The following is a 14,385-nucleotide window of genomic DNA, read 5'->3' as shown; positions in this document are numbered from 1 at the left end:
TTCTTGCCGGCCGAATCGGGTCTTCTACGTCCCCTCTTGACCGGCCACAGTCAGGTCTGAAGATGAAAACCTCAGACGAGGACACAAGCAAAGCAAACACACGTGTTATTGCAGAAGATGATTGTGTGAGGAACCAAACTATCTAATATCCTTTTTTTCCACCACGAGACCGAGGAAAACTGGCCATTTTATCAACTTGGCCAGCAGTGTGTCTGGTCACCCAACAGACAAAAAGCCAGAAGTCCCTCCTCACTGTAAGCTATTCCTATTTTTTTATCTAGGCAACCGAGTCTTGTTGATGCCTAAATATTAGGAAAAACAAAATGTATGCAAACTGTCGATTTTATAAGGTCCTATTTTTTTTCCCCTGGGTTTCTAGGACTCGAACGTACGCATCGTTCAGGACCTGCTTTTATGGTTTGTCAACAAGATCACTCCATAAAATACATTCTGATATCTCACAGCTGTGTATAATTTATTCTGTCTATCCATGCAGCACAGATAAAATTTTTATTTGCATCGTCTAAAAGAAAGAGCAGTGTATAAATACATAAGCAAAGCTCATAAGAAACGGTCTTCTGCCTACAGATACTGCTGGGGGGATGTTGTGCAACCAATTAAAAAGCGGAGGGAGGGCTTCATTATCCATGTGCATAGACAATAAATACCGTGCACAGCAAACAGTGCCGTTACTCAATTTCTTAAAAAGGTTGCACAACATTCTCCTAGTGCCGGCAGAGCCTGCCTCTAAATTCTCCTCGGAATATTTAGAAATAGAACCTCGTAGATGAAAACGGTTCAGCCAAAAAGGACTTCTTTTGGATTAAGATGATGGAATATGTCAGTGAAAAGGGAAATGTTCGGTGGTTGGAACATTTTGCCTTCAGGAGAGTAGATAACTCTCTTTCTCTGCTACCAAGGGTCTTGGAGGAAAGAGGTGCAGAGGACTGAGAATGTTCCTGTGTTTGGTTTGTGCAGCTTCAGCGTGATTACCAACTAGGAGGCCCCACAAGGTTCCCCAGCTTCCCCCAAATCAAGGGTGTGGACTTGCTCCCCTCCTGCTCCCCTGCTGGCCAACTTTCGCGAATGATTCACCCAGGAGACCTGGGCTGTGTGGCGCTGTCTCCTTCCTTCCCAGACGTATGGCTTCTCAAGTGCGTTCTGTCACACACAAAGACTGTCATCCAAGTGTCTGGGGCTGGGCGAAGATCTCTTCCAGGTCTTTGTGCAGTGTGGCTGCAATACCCTGGAAAGCATCCGGTCTTCCCCCCTGTGGCTGGGTGGTGGGTGGCGGGTGAGGCAGAACTCCTGTTTTGGATTTAACGAGCCCTTGGACAACCAGATTTGTGACTGACTACTCAAGTGAACCACTCACTTGGGTTGGAAATGTAACTGCCTGGAGAAGCTTCTAATCGAATTGGTTTGTTTTTGTAGAGAAAATGTTTCAATGCTTGCAATCACTTTCTTAACAGTTTTGCCTGACTTTTCAAAAGATTAACGTAACGGCTACAGTGGCTCTTGGCATGTGGCATGGCTTTCATCAGTTTAGGGGAAAGTTCAGACAGATTTCCCATTCTTATTCCATTATTGCTGGTATTTCAAAGCTTCCTTAGTCCAATTCAAATTAATACACCTCTCTCTTAAGATAAATTCAGCTAATTGCACTCTGTAGTCTGGTTCAGCAGGAGCTGTATAACTAGATTAACACACACTTTCAAGTAAATTCCAACTCGGGAATCCCACCGAGGGTCCAGCGCAAGAGACCTGGGTCCTGGCGAGGCTTAGAGAGTGATGTCGATGTCACCAGTGGACGACGTTCTCTATGCTTCACGTGTATTTTCTCCTTCTAGCCTCGCCGCGCTCTGCCTCGTTTTATGGAAAGGGAGAGAACTTGCTGTGCCTCTGTGGACTTGTTCTTCCCATGGCTCTGTGTGGGCCTGGAATATTCTCATCTTCACAGCTGGGCTTATATGCATCCAACAAATAACGATCTTTCCTGGCCTGTCCGTCAAGAGTAGGCCTCCCCACCGCTCTTCCATCACCTCGTGTTTTCTTATTCCCTTCTATTTGGAAACCATTGCAGATTTGCAGGAGTGGCACAGGGATTACACAGAGCCCCTGTAGCCCTGTGCCTTCTTTGACCTGCCTGCTCTCTGAAATGGTCTTGTCTGTTCATCTTGCTTTCAATACAAGAACACGTATTCGTGTCCCTCTCTTAGATGCACGGGATAGAGAACTGAGTCTTCTGGGGTGAAGCTACATTTATGAAACGAAGGTCCCCCTCATTTCATAATGAGGGACTGACTCTAGGTGACATTAGGGCATATTGGGCCAAATCAGAAACAATGGGCTTTTTGAATGGGAGACATCAGAGTGCCCATCAGAAGGTAGGCAGGGATTAAATAGTTGTTGAATGAGCGGGTGAGTGAATGAGCCAACAAGTGGGCGAACAACTGGACCAGAGACCCACAGCTGATAACATGGAAGGGTCAGTACAGGTGCTTGGGTATGTCTTATCCCCAAGCCCCTACTTGTAGTGACGTGGCACTACCAGGGAGTAAATCGAAAGGCATGAAATCAAGCTGGTGGATGAGGGTCATTTATGCACGATCTCTATGCTGCCAATGGCTGCCCCCTCTGCAGTCAGGAGAAGGGATTCTGGAATCTTCCCTTTGGGTAGCAATTCTTTCCACTTCCATCCAGCCCTCCACCAGTGTCCACAGATGTCACCACCTGGAGTGGGCCCCTCTGGGTGCATGGCCAGAATCATCATCACTTGAATGCAGGTTCATCCCCAAAAACTCAGCTCATCTCAGCCCTGAGCACCACATGATTTCCTCTCCTTGTTCACGTGGCTTATGGTCCTCCCCGCCCCACACACCGCTTGTGGCCACCAGGCCCACTCACTTCCTCTGCCGCTGGCCATCTCCCCAACTTTTGGCTCATCTCTGTTCCTGTGGTCCCTCAACCAGTGGGAGTTTTAAATGCCTTGTGAGCAGCTTGAGAATTTTCCCGATTGGCTGTGTCAGACAGTTAATACTCAAGTAGTAATCCTTTTGTAACCTGAATATAACTGCAGGCTTCCACATTGAGAATGATAAAATGGTGTGGATTTAAAAGTATTTGGGGAACTGTAAAATGTCTAGGATTAAAATTTCAATACCATTTGTGCCCAATAAATGTGAACTCCTTAGTAACTTAAAACAGTGCTATTATGACTCAGGTCTGAAAATTATGAGTCCTGGTTGAAGAAATGGGAATAACATGTGAGGGAATCTGCTCCCATCCTTTACCATGAGGGATATACTGTGGTTGCGCCACATAGCAGGAATGTGACCTCATCGGAGAGCGAGCCCAGAGAAATTACCGTACTTGTTAAGAAAGTGATACACACTCCAGAAGAGAAAAAATGTTATACTTTCCATTAGGATTGTTTATGGATATGGCGCTAAATTGAACCTGTGTCGGGACATTAACTGGTTCGACAGGACCCCAAGAAACAAGATCATATAATAGTTTATTGAATGACTTAATTTTTTTTTTTTTTTACATAAACCAGTCTCGTCAGTCTGAACTGGCAAATTAATTTTGTCTATAGAATCACTCACTGAAGCATATAAAATTAGCCTCCGTAAGTACAGAGAGGAGACTCGGCATTGGGTTGAGCTGATTCACTGGGACTTAAGTAAATGGCTTTAGTCTTAATACAGCTAAAGCCTTGAGATGTTTAATGGAGAGCTGGTCTTAAGCAAAGCATTCATTCATCATTTAAAAAGTCACTACTTGCTGTGTTTTGGTTGCTTGTGGAAGGACAGAATTATATATACTTTGACTTTGATTATCACCCAGCACATGCCATAGGACTTGGAGGGGAAAATGAGCTTTCGTTTGAGTCACAACGTCGTTGGGTCAGATTGACAGAGAATTCATCACCTGCAACACTGACTGTGACTTAATAGAGAATGCTGTTTCTTTGGTCTCCTTCAACTTCTGGATATTTTCGTGGAGTTGTTTATGTCATGAGTTTCTGATGCCAAACTCTTCCTGACAAGAATGAAGAATGGGGCTGTTTTCTTTCTGATGCAGGGGTGAACCCAGGAAGCAAATCAGCACCTTCCATCCAGCAGGCCGGAAGAAGGGGCCGGGGAGGAGCTTACGAAATAGTTCAGGTCTCTGTCTTGAACGGAGCCCTCTGGGACCCCACGGAGAGCATCCACTCAAAGGTCAGTTGTCTTGTCTCTTCTCGTTTTCTTGACTGTGTGATGGCTGAAGTTTGAAAATCACATCAACTGCACTCATTTTCTTTGGTCCAAGCTTTGTCTTTGTTTTAATGTTGACTTTATCCTTACAGAGTGAAATTTTGTAGAGGGACAGTCTTGATGAGGGGCCCAGCGTCATTTACGTCTGCTAAAAGTTACTTTTCAAACACACAGAGGTGATAACGTGTCCAGGTACACAGTTTCTGTGTGTGTGTTACTCGAGGGCTGGGTATTTTTCTATATTCATGTGTATTTCATCAACATTTTGATGTTATAGATTATTGGTAGAAACATGTTAATGTGACTTTTTTAAAAAGTTTGTAATGAGTTTTAATGCAGTTTTGTGCTTTGTTTACTTTGATACATATTTGATTTGAGCTTTCTATGATGTAAAAGAACAATACAAAATTGAACCATTAGCGATTAAGTTTGATGTTTCGATGAGTTTTAGGTGCCAAATCTACGCGACTTTCTTAAATTTCAGAACTTGTTGGAACAGTTGGAGAGTGATAAAAATCTATAGAAATATGAGCTCTTTGGAGAGATCACACAGATGGCTTTGTCCTTGTGTTATGCGGAACTATTTTTAGATTATTTTTCATAATAGAAAACAGATTTTTTTTAAAGAACAGTTGAGATTGTGAAAATCCTCTGTGGCTTTCTGAAAGGGCTGCAGTGGGCCCCCTTAATGTGAGTAATGATAATATGATTTACATCACTAATTTATTTTCTAAAGAAGCTTTTGGTTGAAAGTGAGCAATCGGAAAGGTAGGAGGTTTGGTTAAAGGATCCAGATGCCAAATCTACTCTTTTGGATTTTTCTGTTTCATGGAAACTGTTGCAAATTTAACAGGCAATGGATAAGTCACTTGCGGTGGTATTGATGGTGTTTCCTGGAAGAAAAACTTAAGACGTTAAAGAATATTTCATTGTGTCATTAATCTGAAAAATTAGAGATGTTATGATAGATGCAGAAAAGAGAAGCATACTATACCAGAAAGTATGCCTTTAAAATATTTATAGGTGCTAATTAATAATACAAAAATATGGAACCATCTAAAGTTTCTTGGGGGGTAGAAGCCGTTATGGAAGCTTTCCCTGATTGGGGGGTGGGGGTTGCCAAATTTAGCAAATAAAAATAGAGAATATCCCTGTAAACTTGGACTTCAGATAAACAGAGAATTTTTTTTTTCAATCTGTCCCATGCAGTATTTGGGGTATTGTTGTTTATTGAGATACACATTTAACTGGTGTCCTGCCCTTTGTCTGGCAACCCTACCTGGGGTGCGTAGCAGAGCAAAACCTGACGAGTGTTCTTGGCACGCCACTGGAATGGACCAGTTCAGGTGGGGTCTGGTTTCTGACCTCCAACTTCATCCTTCCTGCCAGCCAGCCATCTTGCGGACATCCTGAGGCACGGCGGCACATCTCCGGCTTCTGGCCAAGCTTACAACCCGATGACTATGGGGCACCCGCACCATCTTTAGAGAAAATGGAGAAAACCATTATTATTTATGACTGTCTCAGCTCCTCTGCAATTGTACCTCCAGATTAGAACCATGCAGGTGGTAGACGCATGCGTAGGACACTCAAAGGACTCCGCCTTACCGACATTATTTAAGGGAATAGGGACTTAAGAGATTTGGGGAACAGCATTTTGTCATAATGCCATGGGACTCGTGAAATCAGCCTTATGGCTCTGTCATTACGATGTGTGCCCATATGTGGTAGTTAACCACTAAGAGCCTGCATGAAAAAGGGCGCCTACGACACGCTCGTACATGCATGCCATAATTCTCCACGAGGGAGATGCGTGTACCTGTTGGGAGAATAGGGATTCTGACTAATGGTGTGTATGTGTGTGTCTTTCCTTGTTATCAGATATGACTGCCCACGTTTTCACGTCAGACATTTTCATTTTCATTTCATTTCACATTAACAGAGTGTATCCTCAGGTATGCAAAACTTACATTCATGAATATTTTTGCCACGCAACCCCTGCCTGCCGTGCCTGAGAATATGGAGTTGTGGGTTTAGATTCTTGCTTTTCTGCTCTGCTCTTTTATTCTTTGCTCTCCTGTATCTTTCTGTTCAGCCAGTGTCTTTCCTGAGAGTGTGCTTAGTTTGGGGAAGGCCCGGGCATCTTCCTTTTTATAAAGTGCTCCTAGGGGATTCTCATGAGCACACAAGATTAGAACCCTTGCACTGTCGGAAAGTGCTGGAGTGCTGGTCAACCCGACTGAGCTGATTTAGGCAGAAGTCCTGTCACATTCCACACCTCCTTCTCCCCGCTGTGATTGAAATATACCTGGATGGGATATTATCAGGTCCTTTTCAAATGAAGAACCAAGCCATCATTGCCACTGATAATTTACTTGACGGAGACGAGGCTGGGAAAGAACGGGACCTTGCCTGCGTTGGAGAGCTTCTGGCATTTTATTTGTCTGCTTGCTGTTATTTTGGTCTATAACAGGAGGATAAGCCTGTCTGCTTTCCCTCCGTCTCAGGGCTGTTATAGGAATGAGCGCCATGAAACAGTGGCTGCAAAATGACACGGGGAACTAAAACCCGCTACACAAATGGAAGGTGATACTGCCAGTACAAAGTGTTTTAGGGATCCGTCTCCAATTTCATGTCTTGAAAGAAACGAAGCCCGGGGAAGGCATGTCAAGATGTGACCGATCGGGAGATGACCTGCGCCGAGCTCAGCCTTTGAATGCTCCAGGAAATGTCCAACCACCAGCCTGCTCACATGAGAACGAATGTATGGAAATAGCGTGTGGAATGGAAAATAGAAAGGCAAGCAGATTAGAACGTGCAACCGAAGCTTCCCTTTGCGTATTGTGGGTCTCAAATATCAAATATCAAATGGCAGCTAATTAAAACAGCAGAAGTAGATTCCGCTCCATACATCGGAAGGAGCCTTGCTTCTCCTTCAAATAACCATCTGTGTCAGCCCTTCTGGGGAGACTTCTCCTCACGTGGGGGGGGCAGGGTGTTCACCCCACCCCTCCTCATTCCCACCCCCCCCCCAGTAGCAGCCCCCCCCCGCCCAGCACTTCCTCACAACCACGGTTCTTGCCAAGGTCATAGGTAGCCTCCCAACTTCCAAAGCCAGCCCTTCCTTTCACTCTGTGTCTTACTTATCTTGACAGCGATTCACCCTCCTTTGAAATTCTCACTTTCCTTTGGCTCCCAAGACCCTGTTCTCTCTTGTTTCTCCCCATATGTCTTTAATTCTTGCTTTTCATTCCTCTTTTTGGCTTTGTCCTTTAACGGTTGGTTTCCGCTGACTTTCTTCTGACTGAGGGCTCCCGCTGGCTGGGCCGTTCACTTCTGTGGCCTCACTGTCCGCCTAGAGCGGCGTGGGGGGCTGTTCACAGGAATGGCTCTAGCGACGTTAGCCACCGCCCCTCAACTCCTGCTGTGTGGGAAGTGCCCTGCCGAAAACATTTCGCATGATGACCCCGGCACGTCGTATTCTCTAACATATATGGACTTAAAACCCACATCACTCCCCTTGCCTTCATTTCTGAGATTTGGGCCTGACATCCAGTGGATTCCAGGAGCCTCCGGTTGAAAGTTCCCAATTATTTTAACTGCGCTGTGCCCCAAAGTGGACACAGCCCCTGTCAATCTTCTCTATTTTATTTAGTAGCCCCTAGAGGATAACATTGTCATCCCCTTCCCCCCGCCCCCCTCAGATCATGAGGTTGGAGACATCTGTCGAGTCCCCTGGCCCAGTGTGTCTAACACATGCCCCTTCCCCACCGTGGCTTATTAGTCCTTTACTGCTACAGACATACATAATGCAAGCAGAGTGATTTGTCTAAGACACAGAGCTAGCCTGTCACTTTCCTGCTTCCCAGCCCCTTCAGAAGCTCCCCATGATCTCTGACTCCAAATCCAGGTTTCTTGATGATGCCCAAGATGCTTTATAGGCGGGGCTGTCCTGATGCCAAAGGCCCCACTCTGCCTCCCAGCCATCGAGGTCATCCGGGCAGGGCAGCCTGCTGCCTAAATGTGCTATCCTTGGCATATGCTGTGTCCCTGACACCTGAAACCCCAGCTTGAATTATACCTTCCCTCTCTCTCTCTCTCTCTCTCTCTCTCTCTCTCTCTCTCTCTCTCTCTCTCTCTCTCTCTCTCTCTCTCTCTCTTTCTGATCTTTATTTATTTTTGAGAGGGAGAGAGACAGAGAGCAAGCAGAGGAGGGACAATGGATTCCGGCTCCTGTGTTGCCATATCACGATGGACCAGTGACCAGCCCTGGCTGAGCCTCTGTTTCCTTATCTACAAGCGAGATGTGAACGTGTCCCTTGCTGCCTGACCCAGCACGCTCGGCATGCTGAGCGTCCGCCCCTTTCCTTTCTCGTAACTCATTCTGGGCTTTCCGGAAGGGCTTCTCGACGTCGGCACTGTCGCCAGTGGGGCCGGGTCGCTCTTTGTTGTGTGTGTACAGGCAGGGGGCCGTCCTGCGTGCCATAGGGTGTTCGCGTCTCTGGCCTGTACCCACTAGATGCCGGTAGTGCCTTCCCCTCCATTCATGTCGACTCCAAATGTCCCCTGAAGGGGTGGGGGGGGGAGGTGGTGAACACCTGGCCCTTAAGAGCCACTGCACTGGGGGAAAGACTAGGAAGGATAAGGACAGTTACTAAGAACCTTCCCTTGACTTCGGATGGAGCTAGACCAAAGGCTAGTAAACCTTGTCTGGGAAGACCTAGACGGTCAGTAACTCAGCTGTGTGGGTCCCACGCCGTCTGTCTCAGCTGCTCAGCTCTGCCCTTGAAGCTTCAAGGCAGCCCTAGACAATGCCTAAACAATCGGGCATGGCCAGTTCTAATAAAACTTATCTATGGACATTGCAATGTGGATTTAGTAGAATTTTTACGTGTCATGAAATAGTCTCCTTTTTTTAGAAAAGAAAAAGTCATTTAGAAACGTAAAACCATTCTTAGCCCACAGGCAGTAGGCTGGATTTGGCCCACAGGCTGTAGTTTGCAACCCCTGAGCTAGATGTCCATACTATAGATATTTCCCACCGGGTGCTCCGGCGGCCCGGCAGGGTGGGTGTTGTGTAAGTTTGCAGACCAGGGTGCGGAAGCACTTGGAACGGGAAGTAGCCCGTCTGGCGACCAAGCCCAGTCGGTCAGATTCCGAAGTCTTATGTTTTCCTTAGCGCCCTGCTGCCCCCCCCCCCCAGGAAAATCTTTAGCTTTTTTCCTCTTGTGCTTCGTATCGGGACTGGCTCATAAATCCAGACTCCGAAAGCATGGCTTGGAGGGCAGGTGTTCTCCCCTGCTGTCTTGCCACCAAGAGAGCTCTGACTTTCTCGAGATGTGAGTGCAGTTCCCAACCCTTCAGGGCATTTTTATTCACTCTTATCCTGCAGCTGACACACAACAAGGACGAAGCAAACCGGGGTATTGTGCTTGGTTCACCTGTGTCCCCACCACCACCTTTGGGAGCACACCTCTCAGTCAAGGAGGGGCTCTGGGATGACATTTCCACGTGGCTCACTGCCAGCTCGTTTATTTCCTGTGCCCTCTTAGCAAGGCCCTAATGTCATTTGTTTTAAAATTGGCTTGTTGAATCAGGTATCCCTACAGTTACTGCGATTCCCGCCCCCCCCCCCCCCCCCCCGCCCCGCCGCCTTCCCCACCTCAGACCTCTAGCATCATCACAGACCTGGGACTTTTGAAAATATGTTTTTAAAATAACAAATTTATGGGGCGCCTGGGTGGCACAGTTGGTTAGGCGTCGGACTTCGGCTCAGGTCACGATCTTGCAGTTCGTGCGTTCGAGCCCCACGTCAGGCTCTGTGCTGACAGCTCAGAGCCTGGAGCCTGCTTTGGATTCTGTGTTACCTTCTCTCTCTTCCCCTCCCCCGCTCGTGCTCTTTCTGTCTCTCCCTCTCTCTCAAAAATAAATAAATCTTAAAAGAAAATAACAAACTTAGGTAATATTAGGGGATGGAGTGCTTTGCATTGTTTAAACAGAGTTACAAATTTCTTTTTGCTTTATGGTTCTTAGGTAAGACTCTCCATGTTTCAGTGACAGGTGGGGTATATAGCTGCTTGGTATGAGGAGGAGAGGAGTCTGACGAGTTCCATTTTCAGTTTTTCTGCATTCATCCAAGCACATGTGAGTGTCTGCTGTGTTCCAGGTCCCAGGTCAACTTCCTGTGGTACAAGGATGGGTGAGCCTCTGTCCGCCCTTAAGAAACTCACAGATGGGTGACCAGTTATAATAAATTTAAATAAGTACTTAATAAGAGACACGTGCTTTTTAAAATAAGTGACTTCAGAGTCATTTTAGATTTACTGAAACATTGCAAAGATAGTACAGACAGCCCCATATACCCCACACCCTACTTTCCCTGTGATTCACATTTATATTGGTATGACACATCTGTAACAATTCATGACGTATGGCCTTTTTAGATTTTTAACCTGAACTCTTTCACTAAAAGGAAAGTTTCTGGGGCTGGAGGACAGTTAGAAGAAAAGAAAATGTCTAGAAAGGCTAATGATTTATTTTTATTTAATGACTTGTTTGTTTATAATGTTTATTTTTGAGAGATTGAGATAGAGAGAAAGAAAGCGCATGAGCGGGAGAGCGGCAGAGAGAGAGGGTAACAGAGGATCTGAAGCAGGCTTTGCGCTGGCGGTAGAGAACCCGATACGGGGCTCGAACTCACAAACCACGAGATTGTGACCTGAGCCAATGTCAGATGCTCAACCAGCTGAGCCACCCAGGTGCCCAGAGGAAGGCTGATGATGTTTAAATCACAGTTTAGACTAAAGAGCATATCTCCCCGAGAGAGACTTAATGATGTGTTTAATGGTCTTATATCATGCGACGACTGAAGACGCCCTCACCTATGCGTTTACTCTGGAATTTCTCGGAAGTCGGAACCTAACCAATGAGATGGTGGTTCCTTCCTAGTTGTTCAGGAAACAGTCATGTTGGTGATGATGGTTCGTTCAACCAAAGTTTAAAGTTCAGATTTTTTTTTTAAAGTTTACTTATATATTTTGAGAGAGAGAGAGAGAGTGTGTGTGTGTGTGTGCACATGCGTGCACACACACGTTGGGGGAGGGACAAAGAGAGAGAATCCCAAGCAGGCTCTGCACTATCAGCACAGAGCCCGACATGGGGCTCGAACTCACAAGCCATGAGATCATGACCTGAGCCGAAATCAAGAGTCAGATGCTTAACCGACTGAGCCACCCAGGCGGCCCATAAAGTACAGATTTTTTTTTTTTAATTCTATTTGTCTTTAAAAAGTGAGAGGTTTTTTTAAACCTATCACAAGAATGCCTACAACCAAGTATGTAAAATCGTGTGAAAACCAACTGAATACAGCGCTGTGATTGTAACATAATAACTGTGTAGAGAGCTTGTGTGAAATTTTCCTCTTGTATTGATTTAACGTGCTCTGGACGCCCCCATTTCTTGCACACTTCCTTGCAAGGGTCAGGTATGTGTTTTTGAGTGGTATACACCAGTATTTTATAACTGTTTTGTTGTTATTGCCTGACTAAAGAGAAAAATTAATTTGAATTAATCTTAATTGAGTTTAGCTTACCTTAAATTATATTTCTCTTTTGGGAGAAATGAAATGCTAAGAAACAAGATCTGTTAGCTAGAGGTAAGCTTTAGAAGGAAACAAATTGTTGTAATATCTACGAATTTTCAACCCCTACCCCAAGGACCAAGTTTTGTCCCCTTGAGGGCAATAGCCACCTACTGACAACAGGTGATGGGCACCATCCGTAAATGGGCAAAAGGAAATGTATGTCTCCCCAGACTACATGTATTTACAGCAATCTGCCCATTGGAGGTTTGGGGCAGGTAAGAAGAAAAGTTGACTTCTCCCTCTCTCAAAGTCTGTTCTTGCTGGACTTTTTAAAGTAAGTGTTTCATGTGAGGACAGTCGTGGATTTACAGAAGAATCACCAAGGGAGTACGGAGGTCCCACATACGTCACCCGATGTTCCCCCCACTATTATCTCATGTTACAGTGCATCTGTCACAATTAAAGAACCAATATTGGTACATTATTACTAACTGAAGTCTGTACCCTATTCACATTGTCTTAGTTGTTTACCTAACGTCCTTTTTCTGTGAGACCACATTACGTTTACTCATCATCTTGCCACTTGGTTCTGACGGTCTCTTAGACTTTACGTTTTTGGCGATATTGATAGCTTTGAGAAGTACTGGTCAGGGATTTTGTAGAACATTCCTCACTTGGGGTTTGTCTGATCTTTTTCTCATGATTGAGCTGGGCTTACCTAGGTTGGGGAGGGGACCCCAGAAGTCAAGTACTATTCTTGTTACACCATAACAAGTGCAATCGATGGGCCTTATGACTGTTGCTATTGACCTTGATCGTCTGGCTGAGGTCATGTTCGTCAGCTGTGTCTCCTTTACGTACCGGATTCTTGGAAGGACGTCACTGTGCACATCTCATGCTCAAAGCAGTTCTGCTCCACCCCCTAGAGGGTGAAGTGGCTGCATTAATTAGCTCTAATTCTCCTGCAGGGGAGATTTATCTTCTCTCCCTACTTACTTATTTATTCAGTTATTTTTCTGTATCAGGATGGACTCATGGATATTTATAGTCTGGTTTGTAATCCAAAACTATTTTATTTATGTTATTGTTCAAATTGTCCCTGCTTTGACCATTGGGAGCACTTTCAGTTGGCTCCTGTGTCCCTTTGACATGCTCCCTGGAGAGAGAGAGAGAGAGAGAGAGAGAGAGAGAGAGAGAGTCTGTGTGTGTGTGTGTGTGTGTGTGTGTGTGTGTGTTATCACTCCCCAACTTTCTGTCACTACAAGAAGCACTGGGTCTGTATTTCCTGCCCAGTCCTAAAATCAGCCATTTCCCCACAGAGCCCTGGCTCCATGGAGAATGGTGTTAGACATCAAAATCTGGGCACTGGGTGTGCTCAGCCGCACTGCTGTGTCACTTGTTGGTCTTCTCAGCTGACAGAGTAAGGAAATAGTTGTGTGTGTTCCTGCTAGATTTTAAGGAAACAGACTTCAAATTCTGGGTCAAGACTGGGACACACCATACCTTTTCACACTATATATATCTATATATATATATATTTTAATATTTCTTTATTTTGGGGGAGAGCACAAGTGAAAGAGGGGCAGATAGAGGGGGACAGAGGATCTGAAGCAGGCTCTGTGCTGACAGGCTGACAGCTGCAAGCCCCATGTGGGGCTTGAACTCACACACGGTGAGATCGTGACCTGAGCTGAAGTCAGATGCTCAACCAACTGAGCCACCCAGGTGTTCGAGTTTTAATTCTAAAAGTTACATAAGAGAAAATACACCAGGAGTTTGGCTTTTTGTGGCTATACCTACGCAGCCAAAAATGATGAATGACTGTTTTCAGTAACCTCAATCAATCCTTGAGAATCAAACCTAATCATTAAGTTCTTTTCCCTAAAATGTTATTTTAAGAAATTAATGCCCGACTCTCCAGCAGTTGACCTAATTCTGGCTTTTCAGATTCCCTGAGTTGATCCCTGCCTCAAAGGCCGTCTTTCTGCTAATTATCGGAAATTTATTTGACCTTTTCCTAAAAGGGGCGCACAAAAAGATTTCATTCAACAGGCGTAACCGTTTTCATTTGCAAGTTTTACTCACTGAAGGTAGTAAGGGTCTTTTTTTGCTTGAACCCACTAATGTTCCGAGCATGTAATTTAAAGACATGGTCATAAACCCAAACGGAGTTGGTGAGAGCACAGCTAATGAGCCCAGGGTTGTAGATTATGTCTGTTAGGATTCCCCCTTCCCGTGGGAGCCATTAGCTGGGCTCCATTCCGTGGCCTTCCTGGCATGCATTAGCCCCATGGCATCTCACAGGGGACACCCCTGAAGGTATGAGGGCAGACAGCCCAAATTCGAAAATGTTATGCATATGCTGTGTCCCATCGCTGCTGGGTCGCCAGGGCTACGTTTGTATATGCAGGTGACATGTTTCACACCTGTGTTTCCCAAACATCGGTCACCCACTGTCTACACGAAAGATCTCAGCCTAGTTGGAGAAACAGCCACACTTCACAGTTTATTCATGCTTGATATACTGATTGTTTTCGCAACCAC

At 45.5% G+C, this 14,385-nt stretch overlaps 1 protein-coding gene across 3 annotated transcripts in view; it reads left to right on the top strand.

Moving 5' to 3' along the window:
- Positions 1-14,385, top strand: part of ADAM12 (ADAM metallopeptidase domain 12) — a 351,526-nt gene that overhangs the window by 42,421 nt on the left and 294,720 nt on the right. For all 3 annotated transcript variants that reach the window (XR_009252729.1, XM_058698080.1, XM_058698079.1), the window contains exon 2: positions 4,087-4,223. Coding sequence is in view for 2 of the 3 variants with exons in the window: in XM_058698080.1 (XP_058554063.1) it covers positions 4,087-4,223 (137 nt within the window). In the remaining variant the exon portion in view is untranslated. The remainder of the gene's footprint in view (positions 1-4,086; positions 4,224-14,385) is intronic.

Source organism: Neofelis nebulosa, chromosome 13 (assembly GCF_028018385.1).
Source record: "Neofelis nebulosa isolate mNeoNeb1 chromosome 13, mNeoNeb1.pri, whole genome shotgun sequence".
Taxonomy (NCBI): Eukaryota; Metazoa; Chordata; class Mammalia; order Carnivora; family Felidae; genus Neofelis; species Neofelis nebulosa.
Note: the sequence above shows the minus strand (reverse complement) of the source record. Positions and strands in the feature narration are given on the sequence as shown.